Raw genomic sequence first — 25,828 nt, 5'->3', positions numbered from 1 at the left:
GATCATAAGTTAACAGTCATTACCGGGCTTCTGGAGCGCTCAGGATGTGGTGCGGGTATGATGGGTGACTTCAAGGATACGAGACGCTCTGTATCAGCCCCCAGTGTCTTTCCCAAATAGACTGTGTTGAAATCAGCTCTCCACACTTTATTTCACACTTTCATACAGTGAATAAAATGACACTTAGTTCATTGTAAAGAAAGTTTGACCTCGTGAAGATGTGTAAGTGCTTTTAGGTTTTCGTATGGTAGGTGTTACCTTTTGCCTTTCATTTTTAAATTCTTGTCACAAAAATATGTTCTTTGCAAAATATAGAAAATGCCAAAAGGAAGATTAAAGTTATTGATAATCTCTGTATTCAGAATCTCCGTTAACGTTTTGCTCTATATTTTTTCAGCCAACTTACATATATGTAAATTGTGTGCATGTGTGCATACGTGTGTGTGTGCGTGTGTGCGTGTGTGCACACGGCACAGGCTTTAAATATGACTGGCCCCATTTGGTAGCCTGTGGTTTTCTTTCTTCCTTTATTTTTTTTGTAATTTTGTTTAATGTTTATTCATTTTTGAGAGACAGAGATAGAGCATGAGCGGGGGAGGGGCAGAGAGAGAGAGAGAGGGAGATTCAGAATTGGAAGCAGCCTCCAGACTCTGAGCTATCAGCACAGAGCCCGACTTGAGGCTCGAACCCACAGACTGTGAAATCATGACCTGAGCTGAAGTTGGACGCTCAACCAGCTGAGCCACCCAGGCGCCCCGGTAGCCTGTGGTTTTCACCTATGATATCACAAATACTTTTTCATGTTCTCTGTTGGGCATTTGCATTTATATCTTTTCCCTAATACAAAAAGTACTTTAAAGAGTATCCTGGGAGATGTTTGAACATGCCAGCGTATGTTTTCTGGAATAGAGTTGGTGGGTCAGAGAGATGGGCTTATCTGTGATACAGTGTTGTCACAAGCTTGTGATACAATGTTGTCACATTGCCTTCAAGGGATCATATTGCTGTTCATTCCCACCAGCAGTCAGAGAGTAACTTTCTCCCACATGCTCACATGGTCTTTTTTATAGTATCTGCCAAGTTGATAGGTTAAGAAAAATGGCATCTTATTCTAATTTCCGTTTTTAACTTTTCCGTGAGCCTTATTGTGTTTACCTGACAGCTTTCCCTTTTTTTAAAACTTGTCATAAATTCAAGAACATCTCATGCTTAAGCTATTTGTCTTTGGAAAACTAAGCTTGATCTTTGTTCCATTTTAACAATATATGGATGTTGGTAAATGAACGATGAATACATAAGGTTTTACTATGCTTTTCTGTACTTTGGTAATGTGTTTGAAAATGTTAATTATCAAAAGTATTTAAAATAATACAAACATATTACAAACATATTGCAGGTTTGGATCCAGGCCACTGCAATAAAGCAAATCTCAGAATAAAGAGAGGCAGATTAATTTTTTGGTTTCCCAGTGCATGTGAAAGTTATGTTTATACTATAGTCTGTTAAGTGTACATTTTCATTGTGTCTAAAAAGCCAATGTATATATCTTAATTTAAAAATATTTAATTGATGGGACGCCTGGGTGGCTCGGTCGGTTAAGCATCTGGACTTCAGCTCAAGTCATGATCTCACGGTTTGTGGGTTCAGGCCCCACATCGGGCTCTGTGCTGACAGCTCGGGGCCTGGAGCCTGCTTCTGATTCTGTCTCTCCCTCTCTCTCTGCCCCTTCCCTGCTCACGCTCTCTGTCTCTCAAAAATAATTTTAAAAAAATGTTAAAAAAATAAAAATCTTATTTTAAAACATAAAAATATTTTATTGCTAAAAATGCTATCATCTAAGCTTTCAGTGAGTCGTAATAACCTATCACAGGTCACCATAACAAATATAATAATAATGAAAAAGTTTGAGATATTGAAGGAATTACCAAACGTAAGACAGGAAGTGACCAAATGCTGTCGGAAAAATGGTGCCGATAGACTTGGTGTGACACAGGGTTGCTACAAGCCTTCAATTTGTTAAAAAAAAAAAAAAAAAAAAATGATAAAATGAGGTAGGCCTGCAGTCAGATTTAATAGGTATGTGGCCCCTAAGAAAACTTAACCCATTTCTTTTCTGGTCATTGGCGAGTTGATGCTATGCTGGTGGCATTTTCGAGCCCGATTCGTTTTGGTATCGTGTCACTGCCAGAGCTTCTCTGCGAAGCTTGTGTCTTTAGAACCACCTCATACAATCTCTGTCTTGCCCTAACATACGAGATACAGGTGCACGTACAGATTCGTATTCACATCGTGGCCACAGTAACTGACTGCTTTTTGAAAGGTAAGACTGTATCCATCCTTCAATGCCTTTGTCTTTCTTCTTTAGATGTGGAGCATACCGGAGCCACCAGCGAGTTCTACGACAAGTTTACCATTCGCTATCACATTAGCACCATTTTCAAGAGCCTTTGGCAAAACATAGCTCACCATGGCACCTTCATGGAGGAATTCAAGTGAGTATCTGGCCCCTGATACTCCCAGAGCAAGTCACAGCTTGCTCTCTTGCAAACCACAGGTAGGGTGGCTGCTCAAAAGCTTTCATAGCTGGTTCTTATTGACTGTTTGCTTGATCTCAGCCTCCTTTAAGTTTTCTAGGTGGTTCTGGTACATGAGAGCAGGGTTATTGAAATGTCTGTGCTGGCCAGACTTTGCTGAACTTTAGATTTGTTAACATACTTCGGGGATGGTATGTATACATTAAAAAGAAAGAATTTATAAATATTCGGAGATGATGTGTTAAGTGTCTTTTGCTGTTTCTGTGATTACGGTGTGAAGCGAAGTTGTCAGAATGACTGGAACCAGATCTTCGAATGTTCTGGAATCTGATGTCACGCTTTAGATGAGAAATGTTAGGAAGACTTTAGATTTGGAAGCGGTCAGGTTGGGGTTATTATTTCCAATGTCATTCTTTGTAACAAGGCCCTAAACCTTGACTAAGGACCTTTCATTACCTACCTGGAATTTTAGTGACTACTTTAACCCGGACTTTGGTAATTTTGTTTAAATTACTTAAAAAAATTTTTTCTTAATGTTTATTTTTTAGAGGGAGAGACAGAGTGTGAGCAGGGGAAGGGCAGAGAGAGAGAGAGAGGGAGACACAGAATCTGAAGCAGGCTCCAGGCTCTGAGCTGTCAGCACAGAGTTCAAACTCACAAACTGTGAGGTTGTGACCTGAACCAAAGTCAGACACTCAACTGACTGAGCCACCCAGGCGCCCCTCGTCTAAATTACTTTAAACAGAAAGGTGCTTGAGAAAGAAAATAGATGAAAATGTTGAACTTCCAAATTATTCTTAAGAAATTTTATCCCATCTACTTGGATCTTTTGCAAACCATATTAGAGCTTCGATTAAATCCAGTTGTCGCTTGTTAACTAAGTCACTGGTCGACAATATTTGTTAGCCGTTTGCTAGGTAACTTTCTGCAGAGTGAACTCTTTAAGCTAATTCTTTTCGTGAGCTCCTCTTCTGGTCAGAATTATGTTCCAGCAAACCCTGGCACGAGTTTAGACCAGACAGGCCCACGGCTTGATTTGCATGGTGCTGAGTTGGGAGTGGTCTTCCTGAACTTGCCTTGTTCCTGAAATCCAGGCTTCCTGCCTCCTGATTACGCAGTGATAGATCCCGAAGGGTGTGTGGCTACTCTTTTTCTCTACTAATCTTGCAGTTATGAAGCCTAACGGTGCACTCAAATCTCCATGCACGAGCGAGCCCTCCGTTATAACGGGATATGCAGGACAGTTTTACAGATTGGAAGCTTCAAGGTCTAGAGAGTGAATTAATAGCCTCCTTTATCAGTGTTACAGCTGCCGACTTTTCTTCAGCGTGTCTTTCTTTATAATGAGGAATAACTGTATGAGTAATTCTCTTGTCCCGCATACGTGGGTAATTATTTTTACTTTCTTTGTATCTTGGTGAGTTTAAGCATATTTTCTAGTCTGGAAGAGTGTCTTCTCGACTTTGGATCATTGAGAGAATGAGCCAGGGATGTGTTAGTAAACCTGCTCTCTGAAGAGGTGGAGAAAATTCAGCCTTTGCTGGTTTTCTCGGGTGTAAATACTTCCACCGTGGCTAAATTTAAGCTGCCAAGGGAGTCTGCTCACAAAATTTTGAAATACCAGTAATTGGCTCTCATCAACCGTGCCAGGTGCCTCCGGCGCACCACTGAAATGAGCTCGTCACAGTTAATTAAAAGGAATAGCAAGATCCAGGGAGAGACTCCGTGGTCCTTGACCTCCACAGTGCTTGAGTGCTGGCCCGGGAGGCAGGCTTACAGGGCCAGATGGTTGGCATTTAGGGCAGAGGCCCATCTTCCTCGGGATCTGCTGCGGCACTTTGCTTCGGCAAGAGGTCTGACCGTGTGCAATGTAATTGCCTTTCCAGTTCGGGGAAGCAGTTTGTGCGCTACATAAACATGCTGATAAATGACACGACGTTTTTGCTCGACGAAAGTCTGGAGTCTCTGAAGCGGATCCATGAAGTGCAAGAAGAAATGAAGAACAAAGACCAGTGGGACCAGCTGCCCCGGGTGAGGACACGGCGCTCGCTCGGACGGCGGAGCCGGAAAACCGCCTCGGCCCCTGGGCAGGGCTCTGCCCGGGGCCGCGTCCGTGGGCCCTGCTGACTTAGATGTGACCTACTTGTCATTGCTTGTCACCTCCCACCTGCGGGCTTCCGTGAAGTTGACCCGGGTTCAGGGGAGGAGTGAGCTTAAACACTCCATCTAAAGCTAAGAAGCGCCTCGAGAAGTCTTTCAACGTGCGTTCTCCTGCCTTCTTAGTTTTAAAGGGCTTTTTTGGAGAAGAGCTTTTATTGTCTGTGGTGTTGATGTCAGTTTATGAAAGGAGGAAATAAATCTCTAGAATTCTGTGCCAGACAAGCATTTGATTTGCTCACAGCATCTCCTTTAGACAGCTATGTGAATCATGCAGGATTCTGGTGGGTTATTTTTTCCTTCTGGTTGATGTTGGTTTTATATTTGGTTATTAATGGAAGAGAGGTCGTTTTGCCAGGTTCCACGACATGGTGACATGGTGACGTGACAGCACACTGGCACGCTTTTCTGACACTTGCTGCAGCCATTTAGACGGTTCCCCGATCAGTTACTTCGCTCTTGACAACTACTGGGGACTTGGTATCTTGGTTCCTTCTGTTCCCGGGCTCAGAATCAGAACTGCTTCCCCAAAGGAGTTCTCCTGGGAGAGGAGGGAGGACTGTTGCTTCTTTACTTGCAGTAGCATTCTCAGCGCGAAAATACTGTCGAGCTTAATGCCGCACAGTCAAAAAGTATCTTAAGATACATAAGCACATATGAAGGCACACTTAGGAAATGTTTTTATTCCAAGTGTTCCTGCAGCTGTGGTGAGAATTTTACGACTTGCTGTAGCTTAGCCAGCGGGCTTACGCTACAGACCGAAGCCTTCCGGGGGCTTTGCAGGGCCTGTGAATGCTGGATGCCCGAGTCCAGGCCGCCACACTGCTGGACCCCCTCTCTTTGTATTCTTGAGATAACGTGGTGGTTGTCTTCTTTTTCCTCGGCCCTGCCCTGGCATCCGCCGGAGTCTCACCTACCGTCTACCCTCGCATTCGTTTCTAAACACGCTTTAAACTGTTTTTCCTGTGGTGCCTCCAAAGCTTCCCTCCTGCGCCTCCCCATCTCCCCCGGGCGGGAGTCGGCCCAGACCTGATGTTTCACGCCTCCCCACAGTAGCTCTCGGAAGTCCTTCCAAGCTTTTCTCCCATTCCAGTCTGTTGGCTCCAATCTGGACCGGTCCCCGGGCCCTTGCAGAACATCCTGGGCAAACGGATGAGGCCTAGCCGAAAGAGGTGCAGCTTTGGAGCCGAGGGCACCTAGGTTTGAGGACTGATGCCACCACGCGTTCGGAGTTCCTGAATCCGTTTCCTTGTCCCTGAAGCAGAGATGATCTCTGCTTTGCGGAAAAACTAGGAGGAGGGATGGTGGATGTCGCGAACCCAGCTCAGCACTGGTGCTCAGGATGTGTAGCTCTCCTTGTGTCATTTGCCTCAAGTCATTCTTTCTGTCCAGAATTCTCTGCTTGCCGTTCTTATGTGTGAAAATCCTACCCATTCTTTACACAAGGCCTTGTGCAGGTATTCCCTCATGGTTGGACTACCCCAGCCAGAGCCGCCCCAAACCCTCCCCTTGCTCTATACTTCTGTAGCGCCCACTCGGTGTCGCTCGTGATGCTTGTCTTAGACCAGCTTCTGTCGTAGGTGTTGGGATACGGGTCTGTGGCACATGGTCTCGTTCACGGTCGGTGCTCAATAGCGTTTGCTTAGGAGATAACTCAACAGTTCCTATTGATTTTGCCGTGTCCGTGGATGAGAAAGCGGCATAAATAGTTCCAGTCAAGTGCTATTTCAGAAATACGTCTGTTTGATTTTGAAGTCCCTTCCTGCCACCCACCTCCCTGCCTGCTGCTCCCATCTTGCCATCCTCCGGATGCTGGGGGACTCCGCTGCTCAGCCCTCAGGCTCCTCCCCTCCTCTCTCCGCTCTCGCTGCCGAGGCTGGTGTTTCTCAGGTGCTCGGTGGAATTTCGGTGTGGTAATAATTCTTTATTATGGAAGACCGCACCATACGTCGTGGGACATTTGGCATCTCTGGCTCGCGCCCATTTAATGCCAGTGAATTACCCTCCTGCCCCGAGTTATCAGGCAGCCAGAAACACTCCTGCACGTGGCCTGATCCCCCAGTTAGAAATCACTGCTGGGTGATATCATCTATTCCCAGCGGCTTTGATGGTCGTTATTCTAAAGATTCTGGAACATGTCTTCTCAGTTCCTATCTCTCCTGACGCCAGACCTGCTTCACTAGCTGTTGACTTGCTCCTCTGCCCGGTGGTCTCATAGTATCCCTTGACGAGGGGGGGCCACATCTCCTCTCCAGGTCTGCCCAACCTCATTGAGGGACAGCTACATTCTTTTTTTCTTTTTTTAACTTTTTTTTAATCTTTATTTTTGAGAGAGAGAGATACAGAGTGTGAGTGGGGGGCGGGGGGGGGTCCAGGCAGAGAGAGAGGGAGACACAGAATGTGAAGCAGGCTCCAGGCTCTGAGCTGTCAGCACAGAGCCCGACGCGGGGCTCGAACTCACAAACTGCAAGATCATGACCTGAGCCAAAGTTGGATGCTTAACCAACTGAGCCACCCAGGCGCAAGGGACAACTACATTCTGTTGATTGCTCTGACCCAACACTTTGGAGTCCTCCTTGATTCTTCTCTCTCAGCAAGTGCCTCAAGGCTGTATCTTTTTTTTTTTTTTTTTTTTTTTTTAATTTGAGAGAGAGAGAGAGCGCACAAGCAGGGGGGCAAGCAGGGGGGCGGGTCAGAGGTAGAGAAAGAGAGAAAGACTCTTAAGCAGGCGCCACTGCTCAGTGCAGTGCCCAACATGGGGTTTGATCCCATGACCGTGGGATCATGACCTGAGTTGAAATCAAGAGTTAGACGCTCAACCGACTGAGCCACCCAGGAGCCCAAGGCTCTATCTTGAGCTATACCCATGTCTGACCTCCTCTCTTTCCCCTACCTCTAGACCGTCTCTCTCCCGGCTTGCTGTCGTCCCTCTCACCGGTCTCTCGCCACCTTTATCGTGTCCATACCAGAGGGATGCTGTTAAACCTGTTTGCTCGTTATCGCCGCTTGACTCAGAACTCTTCCCGGTTTCCCTTCTCACTCAGAGTCCAGACCCGAATTAGAGTGGGCCCCTGACCCCGCCCTTTTCCTCTTCCCTCCCCCTCCCCCAATCTTCTTGCCCCAGATTTCTGCTGGCTCGCTTCCTTCAGATACCCACTTAAATGTCACCTTCTCAGAGGCCATCCCTGACCGCTTTCCTTCTCATTCTGCTCTATTTGTCTCCATCACTCTCAGACTTACCTTGTATCTGGGAGCATGTTTGCATACTGCTTATCTCTTCCCTGCCCTGCAGTCTGGGCTCCGTGAGGCTTGCGGGCCTCTTGGTCACGTTCTATAGTCTTATCACCAGAGCCGAAAGGTGGGCCTGGCCTGGAGGAGGGCCCGGACACCAGGTCTGGACGAGTGCATGCGACACACAGACGCGCATTGCACTCGTTCTCACTCCATTGTTCTCGTGTCTTCCTGCTCCAGCATGTTGCGTAGGCGCAGTCTTGACCGAGGGGCAGCGGGCAGGCCACCCAACATCGTTGCAGAACCTCCCCCAGGCACCCACTCAGGGCACTTACCCTAGGGGCACTCGTTGGGGGACTTCAGCTGTCCTGGCTCTTGCCCCTCCCCCTCCACGTAAAGTAAATCAGCCTCTGAGCCGTGATGTAAGGATTTCGGTCTTCCCTGATGTTTCTGTGGCTTTTCTCCATCCCAGAGCCTTCAGGGCCCCACTTGCTTTCCCCATGACTCAGAGACCTTCTCATCTTGGTCCCCAGCCCATGGCAGAGTTGAAGGACAAGGACGGTGCCGGAGGCAAGGATGCCGACCGTTGTCGGGGCTGACAGCCTGACGAAACTCAGAACCTTTTAGCGATCTGTAGGCGCTCCATGTAGGGGCAAAACCTATTGGCCGCGGTGTCGGAGCAGAACACATCTATGTTCTCACAATAACGATGGCTGCCAGTTGTTATTAAGGGGAACGAGCTCTCCTTCGTTAGCACCCACGTGTATCGGGTGTGATGAAAGAATCAGTTATTTCATCCCGCACAGAACATGAACGTGACTTCTTTTATCGTTGAGGAAACCCAGTCGCGTGGAAGTGAAATAATGGGCCACGGTCACCGTACTCAGAGGCCTAGAGAGTTCTGATGCTGAAAGGAATGAACTGTACCTTATCTGGAAAATTCTCTGCCGTGGGTTGTTCCCATTCCCTCGGCATGTTGGCTTTGCTGCGCCCTTGTCCCATTAGGAGCGGACTGTATTTTCCATCACGCTCGGCGTGCCGGTGAGCTCACGGCCAATACTGACCTTGGCTTGGCGTCTGCTCCGTGTTTCCTATAGGATCAGCAGCAAGCCCGTCAGTCCCAGCTTGCTCAGGACGAACGCGTTTCACGCTCCTATCTCGCCCTGGCAACAGAAACCGTGGACATGTTCCATATCCTCACCAAGCAGGTCCAGAAGCCATTCCTCAGACCGGTGAGTGGAAACTTCGGGGTGTTTGTTTTGGGTGTCGAATTCCACAGTCAGGCTCCGGCACCTGTTACTAAAGGTGGTTGTGGAGATCCTGGACGTTGCCGCTCACAGCCACTAAGTGAAATTTTGATACTGGTTTTGTTCGCAGTTATGCCAGGGGATAAAGCACTCTGAGGATAGACGGAAGGCTACAAACAGTCTTTTCCAAGATAACTCAATTCGCTTTCTGCTTACAGAGCACACGGGATCACTAATGTTGAGGCTGTGACATATTTTTATCATTATCGATTCCTGTGTTGTATCTGTAGGAGACATAGAAAGTCACGTCAGTTGGAAATTAGAGTCTATCAAGTAGAAATCACTGATACTGGGTAAGATCTTCGGTTCTCCTAGCTGTAGCTTTGCTACACTCAAGAAGCCAAAGGGTAACGAGAGCCATAATTACGGTTTATGACAGATCAAAGGTAGTCAAAACATTTGGCCTTGATATTATTAATAAGATCGGAGACCTGTTTTTGAAATGGAAACTGAGCCACATGACCGAAGATCGCTGCTTGGTGTTGGAGCTGCCGCACGGCACAGAAGCTTTGTGGTGTGGCCGGGATAAGGGTCGTGAGGAAGGCCAAGAAGGGGCCGCGAGCCGGTGGTTAATTACCTGGCAATATGGACAGGCTGACAATGGAATGTAACTTGGTTACTCATTTCCTCCAATTTCCACTTTCACCGCTTCGTTCAACAGTATCGCCACACCCTGGCCTGTGTGCATCTCAGCAAGGAGTCTCCCCCCGCTCCCATTTTCCATTTCACATCTATTTATAAAAGAGCCGTGGAACGTGAAACAAAACTGAGCTCACTATTGAAAGCACGCGGACACCACGACTAATTTAAACAAGATAGTTCAGACCCTTGCTTCCCTGGGGTTGGCAAATGGAAATCCTTTCAACTTTTTCTACGGAGGCCAGAGTAAATTATTAGGCATCGTGGGCCGTACGGTCTGTCCCAGCTACTCAGCTGTGCTGTTGCAGCACGTAAGCGGCCACAGACAATATAGAAACCGGTAAGCGTGGCTGTGTTTCGGTAAAACTTTATGAAAACAAGCATCAGGTCAGATTTGGCCCACAGGTAGCAGTTTGCCAATCCCGGCACTAAACTACGTTTTATTTTAGTTCAGTGACCCCAAATCAGCAAGTCTTTGATTGTTAGGGAACTGTAATAAATTATTTGAGACTAAATTGTCATAGAGACTCTTTTTGGTTCTGAGTTCTTCATTTTTAAAGGAATTTATTGAAAGCAAAGTCTAATGTTTTCACGTCAACTAAAATTAATTTTTTTCAAGGCCTACTTTTTAAAAAAATTTTGTTCATTTATTTTGAGAGAGAGAGAGCGAGCGTGAGCGAGAGCCCAAGTGGAGGAGGAGCAGAGAGAGAGGGAGAGAGAAAGAATCCCAAACAGGGTCCGCAGTGTCAGCACAGAGCCCAGCACGGGGCTCGAACTCACTAACTGCGAGATCATGACCTGAGCCCGAAATCAAGAGCCGGACGCTCAACCGACTGAGCCACCCGGGCGCCCCTCAAGGCCGTTCCTTGACCTGAGCTATCCGCGTGCCTTGGCCGTAGCCTTCCACACGCACTCTTTGCCTGTGCCTGCTTCGATGCATCCTTTTCCTTTGCCACACAGTTTCGCCTTCTTCACTGGCTAGCTCAGACCTCTCCCGCTTGGGGAAAAATAAGACCCTGCCAACTATATCCTGTCCTTATCACTCCTGTATTTCACAGTTTCCTAACAGTCAAATACAGGAGCGCTTCACTGCGCAAAGGAGGTTCTCGAAAAGCCAAATTTCAGTTGGATGTGTATAAGTGCAATCATTAAATGTAATGAAAACCTTGTTCTGTGACTTTCTTTTTCTTTTTTTTTTTTTTATGGCCTGATACTGTCTAACCTGAGGCAGGATTCCTCCTGCAGGTTTGCTTGAAGCACACGTGCCCTACTGTACTAAGTACTGGGACATCGGGTGGGTTCTTGCATATTGTTTATATTGGCTACTTGTTTCATTTAAGTGTGCTTTGTCTCTCACCTGCCGCATTTAAGATGATTTAAGACATAAACTTTATCTTCTGCTTCTTCTGCATTTCTCCTCTCTTGGCCTCTGATAATAAGAACGGTGCACCCTGTCAGAACTGTCAGACGCTTTTGAAATTTAGAAAAATAATGCATCAGGGCGCCTGGCTGGCTCAGTCAATGGAGCATGCGACTCTTGATCGTGGGGTCATGAGTTCAAGCCCCATGTTGAGTGTAGAGGTTACTTCAAAGTAAAATCTTGAAAGAAAACGAATGCACATACGATGGCGGCTAAATGAACATACCAAAAATTTCTTTGACTTACGTTATGATGATGGGATTCTGAGTGATTTTTCCCTCTTACCTACTTCTCAATGAATTTGGAGTAATCCTTGTTTTTTGTCACCGAAAGCATGAATTTAAAGCAAAGGTCGCCCTTCCGTTGATATTTGTAGATATTCCATCAACCTGCAACGGTATTAAGTGTTAGAATTATCGGGTTAGAGATGGAGAGTAAAGACAATTTTGAGCGGAACGTTCTTCTTCAGCTTACGATCCACGGCACATATAAGGGATTCTCTGCAGATTAATCCGGCCCATTCCTGTTCCTCCGCTGAGATGGGAGTTTTGGTCCTTCTCGCTTGTCTCAACAGCTTGAATTGTCCTATTACCCTGTGATTTCCTAGGAGCTGGGACCCCGACTGGCTGCAATGCTCAACTTTAATCTTCAGCAACTCTGTGGCCCCAAGTGCCGGGACCTGAAAGTAGAAAACCCTGAGAAATACGGCTTTGAACCAAAGAAGCTGTTGGACCAACTGACAGATATTTACCTGCAGCTGGACTGTGCCCGGTTCGCCAAAGCCATTGCTGATGACCAGGTCGGTGCCCGGGGGGCAGGCCATTTCGGGGGAGGCCGGGGTTCAGGCTGCTGAGCTGGGCGACCAGAGGTGGCGTCTCTGTGGACTTCCGGGCAGACCCTGTGCAGTGACGTACCCACCTGTCCCTGGATTTTCCCCACTTGAAATCAGAAAGGCGATTTTTATTTATTTATTTATTTATTTTTTATTTTTTTTTTTTAACGTTTATTTATTTTTGAGACAGAGAGAGACAGAGCATGAACGGGGGAGGGGCAGAGAGAGAGGGAGACACAGAATCGGAAGCAGGCTCCAGGCTCCGAGCCATCAGCCCAGAGCCCGACGCGGGGCTCGAACTCACGGACCGTGAGATCGTGACCTGAGCTGAAGTCAGACCCTTCACCGACTGAGCCACCCAGGCGCCCCAGAAAGGCGATTTTTAAATTGTGGTTTGGGAAGTTTTTAGTTGGCAAATGGAAATAATCACCACCGCGGCCAGGGGAGCTTGTCTGACGTAAACGAAGATGGATCAGCTCTTTTTCATTGGGTGTAAAAGGAAAAGAGCTGACATGGCTCCCAGATACATCTCCAGTGGAGTTCTTAGCCCGTCCTGCTACGAGCAGCAGGCCCATTACCTTCTCACAGAGGCCCGGCTTTCCCAGGGCTCCAAGCCTGCTTCCCAGGCCTTGGCTTTAGTACTGCCGCCGTTGTGATTCCAGGTTCCAGACCTCGTGGGGTGATCTTCATGGTCTTCTCTCTCCTTTATTCCTCGTGTCCCCTGTGAGGACGCCGTTTGGTGCTTGGCATTTCCGCGGCTGCCGATGTAGTCCAGCCCCACCCCCTTCTGACTTCTCTCCCTCCATGTTCTTCTGGCCCACGTCATACCAGCGTCATAAGAGCTGATTGTTAATCAACCGAATGCCAAGTTTTAACCACTTGGCGTATTTTTGTTGATGTGGTCCTCACAAAATCCTGTGGTGTAGGTTCTATTAGATTCCTCATTTTTACATGAGGAAACTGAGGCACAGAGAGTTGAAGTGGCTTGCTCCCGGTGGCACCCGTGCCGTGGGATAGAGGCAGGATTCAGACCCAGTCAGTCTGGCCCTGAGCCTATATTCCCAGCCCCTCTGCTTTCTGCTTAAAATGCCCCAAAATTCCACACTCACCTGTGTCTCCATCTTCGTTCACACACTCTCTCCAAATATTACTCACGTTTCAGGTTAACCAGCAGTAGGGATTCTAGAAGGTTCTTTACCCATATCTCATCCAAAGGAATCATAGAAAAATAAGGAAATAGAGGGTATTATTTTTTTTAATGTTTATTTTGAGAGAGAGCATGTGTGCCCATGTGCAGGGGAGAGGGAGAGAGAGAATCCCAAGCAGGCCCCACACTGTCAGTGCAGAGCCCAGCACAGGGCCCGATCCCACAACCTGAGCTGAAATCGAGTCGTACGCTTAACCAGCCGAGCCACCCAGGCACCCCTAGGTACTGATTGTTTGTTTGTTTGTTTAATAACAGCTCTATTGAGATATAATTCACGTATGTGGGTACTTTGGGACGTAAGCAAGAGAGTTGGTCTTGACAAAGTGCCTGCAAAGGAAAAAAAACACACGTCTGAAGCAGTTTTTCCATAGAAAGTAGTGTATCAGAGGGGCTTAAGAGTTTGCCGTTATTGGGGGGGGGGGGGGCCTAAGATGTGTTTCTAGCCTACAGCCTGTGATACCGCACATTTCTAGAACTATGGAAGGGAAGTGGTAGTCTGGAGGGAGAGAGGGGAAATGGGGAAGTACCCCCATCCAGAGTGGGGTGTCTGCTTGGGGAGCAGGCCAGCTGCGGCTGGGCTTCTCTAGCCTCGCCAGAGGTCAGGGTGCGAAAAGTCCCCAGAGACTCTCGAGCTTTTACTGTAAGTGACTCGGGAGAGTCATTAAGTGTGGTCTCGCTGTGGCTGCCACATCACAAGTGGTTAACATCACAAACTTTGCAGCGTGAATAAACACGGCGAGACAGTGAAAACCAAGTGGGGGACAATACCCGGTAAGGCCTGTGGATTGTCGTGGTGGCCTGTGGTGGCACCTGGCTTGCGTCACAGATGGCAGTTTCTGCCCAGTGGTGCATGGGTTCTCTTGAGTGTGTAAACAGCCCTGTTCTTCCAGACTCAGGAAGCAAACGCACACGAGTGCCAGTGTCCCAATGTAGAGAATAGTGTTTTAAGTGGATTTCTTGGCTTCCTTTTACGGTGTGGTATTTGTTCTGATTGCTGGGTATTTTCCTCTTACATTGGCTGTAAGCTGATTAGAGTCCTGAGGATCATTTGGAAGAGGGTTTGAGGACTGGGGAAGAAAGGGTGGAAGTCTACAAAGCTCCAGAGGAGCAAGAATTACGATTTTCTCCTTCGGGAGCAGCGGCCTTGGTTTGGTCTGGTGTGTGCGGGAAGACAAAGGATGAAGAAAAGGGCAGCCATGCGAGGAAGGAAGAGCTTCTCTCCCCGCCAACCAAGAATGGGCTAAGCACGCGTGTCCAGGGCGCCTGGGTGGTTCAGTCAGTTAAGCGTCGGACTCTTGACTTCAACTCAGGTCATGATTTTAGGGTTTGTGAGATTGGTCCCTGTCAGCGCAGAGCCTGCTTGGGATTCTCTCTCTCCTGCTCTCTCTGCCTCTCCCCCGCTTTCTCTCTCTCTTTCTCTTTTTCTCTCTAAAACTAAATAACCACTAAAAAAAAAAAAAAAAAGATAAAGAGCCTATCTGAAGTCACACTTCTCCCATCCAGTCTTTCCTTTTTTTTTTTAATTGAGGTGAAATTCACATAACATAAGGCTAACCATTTTATTATTTTTTAATGTTTATGTATTTATTTTGAGAGAGAGAGCTCAAGCAGGGGAGAGGCAAAGAGAAGAGAGGGAGAATCCCAAGAAGGCTCTGCGCCGTCAGCACAGAGCCCGACGTGTGGTTTGATCTCTATGAACCGTGAGATCGTGACCAGAGCCGAAATCAAGAGTCAGACCCTCAACCAGCTGAGCCACCCGGTGCCCCAAAATTAACCATTTTAAAGTGTGCAGTTCAGTAGCATTTAGTACATTCACAGTGTTATGAAGCCATCACCTCTTTCTAGTTCCGACATTTTATCCAAACAGCACCGTCAAAAAGAAATGCCACATTCATTACGCAGTCGCTGTCCATCCCCGCCCCTTTGCTCCAGCCCTCGGCAGCCATTAATCTGCTTTCTGTCTTCATTTTACATAATTTTGGATTTACCTGTTTGCCTATTCTGGATATTTCACGTAAATGGAATAAGATAATACACTACCTTTTGTGTCTGGCCTCTTTCGTTTAGCATAATGTTTTTGAGGTTCATTCATGTACATGGCCTACTGGCTCATTCCTTTTTGTGGCCCAGTGAGATCTCATTATGTGAATACTCCACGATTTGTTTCTCCATTCATCCATTGGTGGACATTTGAGTTGTTTCCAACTTTTGGCTATTATAAATGTGGCTGCTCGGAGTGTTTGTGATGAAACACTAGAATACCTGTCTGTAATTCTTTTGCGTATATACTTAGCAGCAGAATTGCTGAGTCATATGGCGATACTACATTTAACTTCTTGAGGAAACGCCGCATTGTGTTCTACGGTGTACGAACGGATCACGTACAACTGTTCTAATTTCGATTTCTTCATTCTCACCAACGCTTGTTATTTTTTCGTGTTTTTTTTTTTTTTTTTTTTAAATAGTTACTCTAGTGGGAGTGAAATGGTACTTCGCTGTGGTTCTGGTTTACATTTTCATAATGACGAATAGCGTTGAACATCTTTCCATGTGCTTCTTGGCCATTTGTATACCTTCTTTGGAGAAATGTCCAAGTCCTTCTCCATTTTTTTTAAATGGATTATGTTTCTGTTGTTGAATAGTAAGAGCTTTTTTTTTTATATATTCTCGATACAAGACCCTTATCAGATACACGATTTGTAAATATTTTCACATCTGAGTTTAGAATGACTCTGGAACATCCTTGAGGTCATCACATCTGATTTTAGAACGACTCTGGAACATCCTTGAGGTCAAGAGCAGCATCTTTACTGCATCTCTCACCCAACCCACATCAGACTCGAAGCGACGGCTTAGTAACGTGCATTTGCTCCAGGCATCGACGACGTTGCTCCTAGAGGCTGAATGCCACGTCCCCTCGGTGCGGGCTCCCTTTGATTTCTAATAATGCTCACCACGCTGCCCTTAGAAGTTGACTTATAAGCAAGCATAAGTTGTTAAAAAGTCGTCATCTTTTAAGAAACAGAACGGGTGATGTTTCACGAGGGTGGCCAGGTGGCTCCTTGTTACAAAGAGAAGTTCAAGGTGAAACCGCCTCTGATGTAGCAGTGCCCAACCAGCAACAAGCCCCCGTGCAAAACATTTTCATTTTGCCCTTCCAACCTCTTATTCTATGACCTTTTGGCCACTTCTCCTCTGCGCCCCTTCCCAAAGAGACGGAGAGTGGCTTCTGGTTCACGATAAGTCGATGTCAGATAAGGTAACTGCTGGATCAGTACAGTAATTTAGTTTCAGAAAACTATACCGGAGGCCCTCCGAACTTTTCAGGATTGTGCAAGATGGCTTTCAGGATTTCCAGTAGGTCGAGGCCAGCGTTCGCCCTTCCCTCTGTCTCCCCCTCAGGTGCATGAAAGTAACAGGGGGCATGGGTGCCTGTGAAGACAGGAAATGAACACGTGCACTTTCTTAGAGACTGAGGTTTACAGAGGAAAGAAGAAGGATGGAGGAATTTCAGTCCCACACTCTAAGAGAATACAGACCCTGAGACGAATTCATCCTGCAGACATTCGTCTGAGTCCTTGGATGGGAAGGACCGCTCAGCGGCTTACGATGCCGTCCTTGGAGTCTCGATCGGTCCCCTCCTCCGTCTGGATCACTGTCAGTGAACTGACAAGTGGCCAGTGTTTTTGCCAGAAATGCAAATTGGGATATACTGTGGTATTTTGAAATGGCAATGATTTCTATAAATTAGGTACCTGTGAGGTGGGTGTCACCACGCCCATTTTACACCCAAGGAAACTGGGGCTCAGAGGGGTGTGCCTAAGACCACCCAGCGCTCGAGGAGACGGTGGAGCCAGAATTCGAGTCCGACTGCAGCTGTGGTGGGCACTTGTCCTCTAGACCGTCCCCCGTGCTCCTGTCAGCAGAGCACCCGACACTTCAGCGTTGAGCCGAGAGATTGACCTCGAACGGGAGAAGGCTCCTGTCGACTGGGAACCGGGTCGGGCTGTTCTCACCATGTCTGCCTTTGGCGGAAAGAGCCGCCATTTGCTGCCAGGGCCCAGTGCCTTGTGAGGCCTCAAACAATTGACTCGATTTTCAATTTCTTTTTAACATTTACATTTTAAAAGAAATGAATGTTTACTGTAAGATAATTCCACTATTTAAAAATTCCCCTCATTTGCCTCACTCCTGAAGCCCTCCTCAGAGGTAATGACCTTGTACAGTTTGATACGTATATTCCAGTCTTCCTGCGTTCATAGCCATGTGAGAGTATTTATATATGTGTTATCATTTCAGGGCTGTTTTATTTTTTCACGTTTAGTTTTCAGAGGCGGGGAGGGGGTCAGAGGATCCGAAGCAGGTTCTGAGCCGACAGCCCAGAGCCTGACACGGGGCTCGAACCCGTGAGCCGTGAGATCCATGGCCCGAGCTGAAGCCGGATGCTTCATCGACCGAGCCCCCCAGAAGCTCCTACATGGGTCGTACTTTAGGCGTTTTCTGCAGCTTGTGTTTTTCCGCTTAAAATGTATTTGTCTCCCGTCGTCTTTCCTCACTTGCAGAGATCCTACAGCAAAGAGCTGTTTGAGGAAGTGATCTCGAAGATGCGGAAGGCAGGGATCAAATCCACGATAGCGATCGAGAAGTTTAAACTCCTAGCTGAGAAGGTGGAGGAGATAGTAGCCAAGAACGCTCGCGCAGAAATCGACTACAGCGACGCCCCAGACGAGTTCAGAGGCAAGCGGACCGCTCTTTCCCTACCGAATTCTTTGATTGGAGTTACCCCGAAACGCGTAACACAAACAGACCGCATTCTGTGCTTTTCATTTTTTTATGGTGCGCTAGAGTTGCTCCTTGAGGCACGCTCTCTGAAATTACATTTGCCTACTTTTAGTTTCTGTTATCAATTAGAAGCGAAAAGAAAGTGCTTGTCTTGATTTCAAACTAGGAAACCGCCGGGAAGATTCCAGGATCAGCCTTGCCTTGGCAGGAGGGGATTTCCTGCAGATCCCCAGCTGTGGGAGCTTCCTGTGTGGCCCCGGTCCTCCTCCCTTGTTCTTGCCCCCCAGCTGTAGCTGACGAGAGTGCTCTCCCCTCCACCAGGGGCGCCGGGTGTGCCTCTGTCTTACGCTGACTTCCAGCTAAACTTGGGGGCCTAGTAGGACCATGCGAAGCAGGACAGGCTTTGTTTGGCTTTCATTTTCAGTTTTCGGCTCTGTGAGTAGAGTTTGCTCTTGGCTCTGTCTCCGTAGACCCTCTGATGGACACCCTGATGACCGACCCGGTGCGGCTGCCCTCCGGCACCATCATGGACCGCTCCATCATCCTGCGGCACCTGCTCAACTCCCCTACAGACCCGTTCAACCGACAGATGCTGACAGAGAGCATGCTGGAACCAGGTAGAGGAGGGCGCGGCGAGAGTCACAGTGCCCGAGGCCGCCGGGCCCAGCTGTGGCGCCCGAGTCGTGTGTCCGAGATTAATCAGAAGGGGAGATCTGTCAAATCCAGAAGCCACACGGCGTCTGACGCTCGATGGAAAAGACACAAAACATCCTTTGCCCTTTTTTCCGCCGCCGGAGCCTGGGCCTTCCCCAGGCTTCGTGTCAGTGAGGGAGCGAAGGGCCCGGTCTTTCGCGTACACAGACCTGCACGCAGCGGCTCCCGGGAGGAGCCCTCCCGCCTGGGGCATTAATCCTGTCCTTTTCTTTTCCCAGTGCCAGAACTGAAAGAACAGATCCACGCCTGGATGAGAGAGAAACAGAACAGCGATCATTAAACCGTCCCCCGTGCCCACCCTCTGCTCGAGGCCAAGGCCAGCCAGGCAGAAGCAGCGTCGGTGGCGGATATGCTGTTCAGATGTTGGAGGCCCAGCGCGGCGGGAGACCCCGAGAGCCCACCCAGAGCGACCAGACGGTGGAGATCTGCAAGGTCACGGAGGAGGAGAGGAGCCCGAGTCCTGTACATATATTTAAGTGACACACATGGTCAAAAGCTTGAGGGACACACTTTACGATTGCTTGTGTAATAAAACTCGTCCTTCTTACGTCACCATTTGGGGCTTTTGCGACGGAAGTCTCTGAGTGATTGATGGCAGATGGGTCTGGACAGCATCCCCTTCGTCCTTATTTTCCCCCCTAAACCCGATATCCGTTGATTTGATTGTGATTAGAGAACCTTGGACATTTTGCTGCTAAAGAATCCTTGCCCTGCTCCCCTCCTGACCCTACTTGCACTGCTGTGGATTTTTTTAAGAGAAGCAAAAACAAAAATAAACTCCTTCCCCCACTGGCCCTCCAAACATATACTCTGTGAGAGAATTGTGCCTGCAACAAAGTGTTCATCCTGGGATCGTATTTTTATATCATATTCTCATATTTGTTTTTTTAATTGGTGTTAGATGACATGATTAATAAAAAAGGCAAGCTATTTTCAGAATTTGAATTTCAGTTTTTATTTTTATTTTTTCCTTTTGAAATGTCCCTTTAAAGTTTTTTTGTTGTTTTTTTTTTGTCTTTTTTTTTTTTATTCTGAACAAAATGAGAATCTGTCACTCTGGTCCTTGTAGTAAGGCCTCTATTAGGGATCTGAGGAACAGTACAGCCGAGGAAGTGTTCAAGTATATCAGGATTTACATGACTTATGGATTTTTTTTTGGGGGGGGGGGAGGTAAGGAGGGTGGGGGACGATTCAAAACCATTACAGGTATCCTAGGGGGGAAAATCAACTCCTCAACCCTGGAGTCTGTGAGTTCGAGGCAGGGGTCGTTTGTATGACGTGTCCTTTGGGGCTTGGCCTTACCAAAGCAAAAAGGGGGTGCAGGAAACGTGGATGTGTCTGCTTGTAAAAACACACACAGACAAACACACCTACACGCGCACAGAAACACGAGACTTTTTGTATGACTGCTCCCGACTTAACATACTTGAATTCTTGAATTTCCTTTGGGGTAAAAAAAAGGATCTGAAACCATAAAGTGTTTTGAAGAAATTAAGCTACGGAAACATACTTTCTTTTTCTTTTCCTTTTTTTCCCCCTCCCCCCCCCCCCCCCCCCCCACAGACCATGTCCTCTGTTCAATTCCTAACGCAAACTACAATAAATGGTGATACACATTCAGAAGGAACCTTCTTGGAGTCTCTTCTTTTTGTGGAAAGCAAAGGGGTGGGTGAGGAACGAGAGCCAAATGAGTCTGCATGTGGCGAAGTCTCTCGTCTGCCACCCGTTCGGAATTGCTACTTTGAAAACAAAACCTTGGGCGTTCTGCGTCCGTCCCGAGGCTCCGTCCGGTCCTCGCTCGGTTCACTGTTCAGGTGTGTGGGGGGGTTGAGACTTGTCATGTTCAGTCTCCGCCATCCAGCCTCAAGTTTTTCCCCATCTCGAGCGCCTTTCCCTTGACCCTCACGGTCCTTACTCAAGGCCAACCCGTTTCACCGAGCTGTTCTCTGGCGCCACGGTTTCACATAACCCCGTCGGCCAGCGCGTGTAATGATCAAAGCGAGCACTTAACATAGTACTTGCCGTGTGCCCGGCGCCGTGCAAGCACTTTCATATCTACGGCTTCGGCTTTTTTAAACAGGTCAGGGGGTGGGGTGAGGAGAGGCTAGGAAACTCGCCCAAGGTCACCTTGTCTCCCAAGGTCTCCCAAGCCCATGCCCCTATCCACCATGCCTACTGCTTCTCCTGAGCAAATTTGGACTGAATCACTTCCCTTCCCTCCCCCAAAGTAGAATGCATTCGTTGTAATAAAAATGTCATGGGGCACTTGGGTGGCTCCGTTGGTTAAGCGTCCAACTTCGGCTCAGGTCATGATCTTGCAGTTCATGAGTTCGAGCCCCGCATCGGGCTCTGTGCTGACGGCTCAGAGCCCGGCACCTTCTTCGGATTCTGTGTCTCCCTCTCGGCCCCCGCCTTGCTGATGCTCTGTCTCTCTCTGTCTCTCAAAAAATGAATAAATGTTAAGAAATTTTTTTCTTTGATTTCGCACAATGTAGACAGATTTTTAAAGAAAAAATCACCCATAATCCCACAATGCAGATAATTCTGTTAGTTTAGTTCACTTTTTACTAAGCTTATACATGTATATGCCCATAAAATTATGTTTTGGGGCTTCTATGCCTAATTGTTCATCCAACTCATGAATATGTATTATTATCTCCTCTCCAACAGATTATAAATTCTTCGCAGGCGCAGATTCTGTCATTGTCTGTATGACCCCACGAATGTAGTAGGATGCTGCCTTATCCCTCCGTATGCTCTCAGCATTTTGAATATTCAGAATTCAGAGGTTTCAAGGATCTTCTGTTTGGTAGGACACGTCTTCTATCTGTACTGTCTCTAGGAGCAAGATAGTTGGTGTTTCTGTTCATGTTTTCAGGGTTACTGTTTTATAGAAACTTGTGTTTGCCTTCAGTCTGTTAATTATGGATGTTGAGATAAATTCCAAAATGTTTTTAATGTAGGTCTTGGCCACAAGAAAGCTGGTCAAATAAAAAGAAGGATCGGAGTATCTGGTGAACAGAAGAGAAATAATCCTTGACAGAGAGATGATTAAAATAACTTGGTGCTCGTTTTGTGACTCACTATTGTGTGGGTTTTTTAAAGGAGTTGATAAAATATCTTTCGAAAAGAGAGCTTGAGCACATTATTCTGTGCACATTTTGCAACCTTTGGATTTGATACAAAAAAATAGTGGATTCTATGGTGTTTGGGTTGGAGTGGGAAGAAGACGTAAATAGACCCAGTCTGACTAGGTAAGTTTTTGGGTTTTTTTTTAAGTTTATTTACTTAGAGAGGGAGAATGAGAGAGAGAGAATCCCAAGCAGGCTCCACACTGTTGGCACAGAGCCGGCCGGACGTGGGGCTCAACCCCACGAACCGTGAGATCATGACCTGAGCCGAAATCAAGAGTCCGATGCTTAACCGACTGATCCACACAGGTGCCCCTGACTAGGTAAGTTTTTCATTGCAAGAAACCTCCCCAGTGTTGCACCGAAGGAAACCACCCTGAAGACACCTTGTACTTCACGAGCATGTCCTACGTGTAAGCCACTCTTTCATGCAACAATTCGCTTAATCCTCAACAACTGTCTGAAGGAGATCGTGTGGTGAAACAGGCATGCGAAGCTAAGCCGTGTGGGCGTCAGCGTCTGATCCCTCCAGCACTCCTGTTGTATGGCAGAATTCCAGAATGGGCCAAGTCCAGAATGCCCAAAGACCTCTCCATAGAGAGGCAGCCTACCATTCTGGAAGGGGCTTTGGCCTCGGGGTCAGCTCCAGAACCAGCTCTCATGGGAGGTGGTGAAATAACTTGAACCTCAGGGCTTTGCTTGCTGGCCACTCACTGTCAAGCCCCAGGTTTGTGTTCCGGCCCGGGCCCCTCTCCTGCCCGGCAGACACTCGTCCTCGCCGATGTCCGAGAGGCCCTCAGAGTTGACGTGTCCAAATTAAGTTGCTTCCGCTTCACCCCCAACCCGTTCCTCTTGGTCTCCCCATCACAGTAAATGGCGTCGACATCCTTCCAGGTCGCTCGGGCCAAGAACTTGGGAGTCATTCTCGACCTCTCTCTTGTGGGCTGCTTGCCAGTCTGTCCACAAATTTCTCAGCTCTACCTGTAAAATGTACCCAGCATCCAACCGCTTTCCCCAGGTCCACTGGTGTTACTGGCCTGCGTCATCAGCAGTGAGCTGGCTTATTACAGTAGCCGCCTGACCGCTCTCCCTGTTTCTCCCTTGTTCTTTCTCGAAACGGCAGCTGGAGCGGCCTTGTTAAAACTTGCCTAAGTTCAGAGGACACCCGGCTGGCTCGTCGGTAGTGCGTGTGACTCTTGATCTCAGGGTCACGAGTTCGAGCCCCACATCGGGCATGAAGAGTACTAAAAACAAAACCAGGAAAACCTTCTTGGCTCAGATCGCATTGCTTCCATGCTCCAAACCTTCCCCGGCTTCCCAATGCCCTAGGAGTAAAAAAGATTTTACAGTAGCCTAGAAGGCAGTGCACTCCCTCTCCACGATCTGTCTGAACTCACCCTACAGCTCCCCTTCCCCAACCACCAGGCCACCCTGGCCTCCTCCTCCTGCAGGCATGCTCCCCGCACTGCTAGGGCCTTTTCCGGCTGCCCTGTCGGCAAGGAATCCCCTTCCCACGGACATCCGCAGGGAGCCCAACTTGGTGAGTCCTTCCTTGTCCTCTCCATTTAAAATCACACTCATTCACTCACTATCCGCTGTCCTTTGTGATTCCCTTTCTTTGCGTGTTTCTCTTTAGCACGTATCATTATCTAGCTTACTATATTACTTATTTAAGAAGTCTATTTCCCCCCTAGAATGTGTCCCCCAGGAGGGCGGGGTTTTGGTCTGTTGTGTATCCCCTAGCACCTGGAAGGGTGCCTGGTGCAGGGGAAATGCTCAGTACAGTGGTGGGATGAATTATCTCTTCATATGTTTGTCTGTCATTCCAGCTGTCTCATTTATCCATCGCTGCATAACCAGACCACCCCCAAAATTGAGTGGCTAGATACAATAACAGTTACTTTACCCCCACGGTTCTGGAGGTTCCAAGAGCAAGCATCCAAGAGGACCATGCAGAAGCTCTATCACCTTTTAGGGGCGCCTGGGTGGCTCAGTCAGTTAAGTGTCCAACTTCGGCTCAGGTCACGATCTCGAGATTTGTGAGTTTGAGCCCCGCGTCGGGCCAAAACTTAAAGAAACACTGTAAAAAAGAAAGAAAGAAAGAAAGAAAGAAAGAAAGAAAGAAAGAAAGAAAGAAAGAAAGAAAGAAAAAAGATGTATCGCCTTTTACCATCTAGGCTTGGAAGTCCCATAGTGTCACTTCTGCCTTAGTCATAAGCCCACCTGGGTTTAAGGGGAAGGAGTGCAGAAGCCACTTTTCACGATGGGAAGGACGTTAGCATCGCACTGTAAGAGCAGCATCTGAGATGGCAGGTCCCGGTGATCCTACAAAACAAGACCCGCCACACTCCCCCTTACAATCTCCCTACCTGCAAAATACATCCGTCTCTTCCCCCAAAGACTCCCAAATTTCATCCCATTATGGCATCAGCTTGAAGTCCGAGGTCCCATCGGCCACGTCAGGTCTAGGTCCAGGTGGGCTTCCTCCGACGTGATTCTTTTAGGTACGGTCCCTTGAGTGCCGTTCCTCTTGATTGAAAGATCTGTGAACTAAAGACACAAGTTGTCTACACACACACCCGCCAGCGCAGAGCCTGATGCGGGACTGGAACTCAGGAACCATGAGATCGCGACCTGAGCCGGAACCGAGAGTCAGATGCTTAATGGACTGAGCCACCCGCGCGCCCCTTCCTTTTCCGTAACCAGACTGAACTGCCCTGAAGTACGCTTCTCCGTTTGCTTCCTGCTCCTAAAAAGAGGTTGGTTTCAGAAGTCTCTTTTCGTGTTGTACTTTCTTGGTCCCTTTTCCTCGAAGCTGGAGGTACTTTCTTCGGTACAGTTCCCTTAACATTTTGTGGGTTGTCTGTGAATCGTCTCGGGCTCTACTCGATCAGACAAAAACTGCAGCCACAAATCTCTTCAGGATAAACTCCTATTTATTTTGGATTTCCTGTGAAATCCTTAAGTCTTTCTGAGAGCTTAAAGGGGTTTGTAGTCATGTTCTGTTTTTCTTTCTTTATTTTTGAGAGAGAGAGAGAGAAAGGAAGAAAGAAAGCAAGCAAGCACAAGCAGGAGAGGGGCAGCAAGAGAGAGGGAGAGAGAGAAGCCCAAGCAGGCTCCTTACCAGCAGCACAGAGTCCAACGTGGGCTCGATCCCATGAACCACGAGATCATGACCTGAGTCGAAATCAAGAGTCAGATGCTACGCCAGCTGAGCCACCAGGCACCCCTGTAGTCACATTCTTGGCCTCACATTTAGAAGTTTTCTAAAGATCGAAATGGCTTCCGTGGGCGGCGAGAAGAAGCCAAGTGACCCTTTCACTGTTTTGCGTTGGAATCTCTTGACTTTGATCATGGAGTTCGCTGGGTGCGTCTCCTGTCCTCCACACTTACTCTTCCTCTAACACAGATGACAGCATGGCCAAAACTTCCCCCACCCCATGACCCCACCCCAAGGGACCGTACCTTCCTCTTTCCTCCAGCTTCCGGTCACTTCTACACACGTTCCTTTAAAGCTTCTTCGGTGCCCTTTACGCTCACTAACAGTGTCCCCAAGGCATCACTGGGTTCCGCCCAACATTCAGTGCAAAAGCCAATGCCACTCGTTTTAGGTTTTGTTACTACCACGCCCACTTCCGGGACCTAAACCTTGCTGCTAGGATCACCCAAATTTAATGGCCTGAAACAGCAGCTATTTAAAAAAAAACAAAAAAAAATTTTTTTGATGTTTATTTATTTTTGGGAGAGAAATAGAGCACAAGCAGGGGAGGCGTGGGGAGAGAGGGAGACCCAGAATCCGAAGCGGGCTCTGGGCTCTGAGCTGTCGGCACAGAGCCCGACGCGGGGCTCAACCCAAGAACCGTGAGATCATGAC

At 47.8% G+C, this 25,828-nt stretch overlaps 1 protein-coding gene across 1 annotated transcript in view; it reads left to right on the top strand.

Annotated features, from left to right (window-relative positions):
* UBE4B (ubiquitination factor E4B) overlaps positions 1-19,322 on the top strand; it is a 121,579-nt gene extending 102,257 nt beyond the window's left edge. The window contains 7 exon segments of the mRNA XM_019461341.2: positions 2,366-2,492; positions 4,421-4,565; positions 9,020-9,154; positions 11,896-12,087; positions 17,890-18,064; positions 18,580-18,726; positions 19,042-19,322. Coding sequence (XP_019316886.2) covers positions 2,366-2,492; positions 4,421-4,565; positions 9,020-9,154; positions 11,896-12,087; positions 17,890-18,064; positions 18,580-18,726; positions 19,042-19,103 — 983 coding nt within the window. The 3' untranslated portion in view covers positions 19,104-19,322.
* The last annotated feature ends 6,506 nt before the right edge of the window (positions 19,323-25,828 follow it).

Source organism: Panthera pardus, unplaced genomic scaffold (assembly GCF_024362965.1).
Source record: "Panthera pardus isolate Hobbes unplaced genomic scaffold, ASM2436296v1 HiC_scaffold_11, whole genome shotgun sequence".
NCBI classification, from domain to species: Eukaryota; Metazoa; Chordata; class Mammalia; order Carnivora; family Felidae; genus Panthera; species Panthera pardus.
This window is presented reverse-complemented; position numbering and strand designations above follow the sequence as displayed.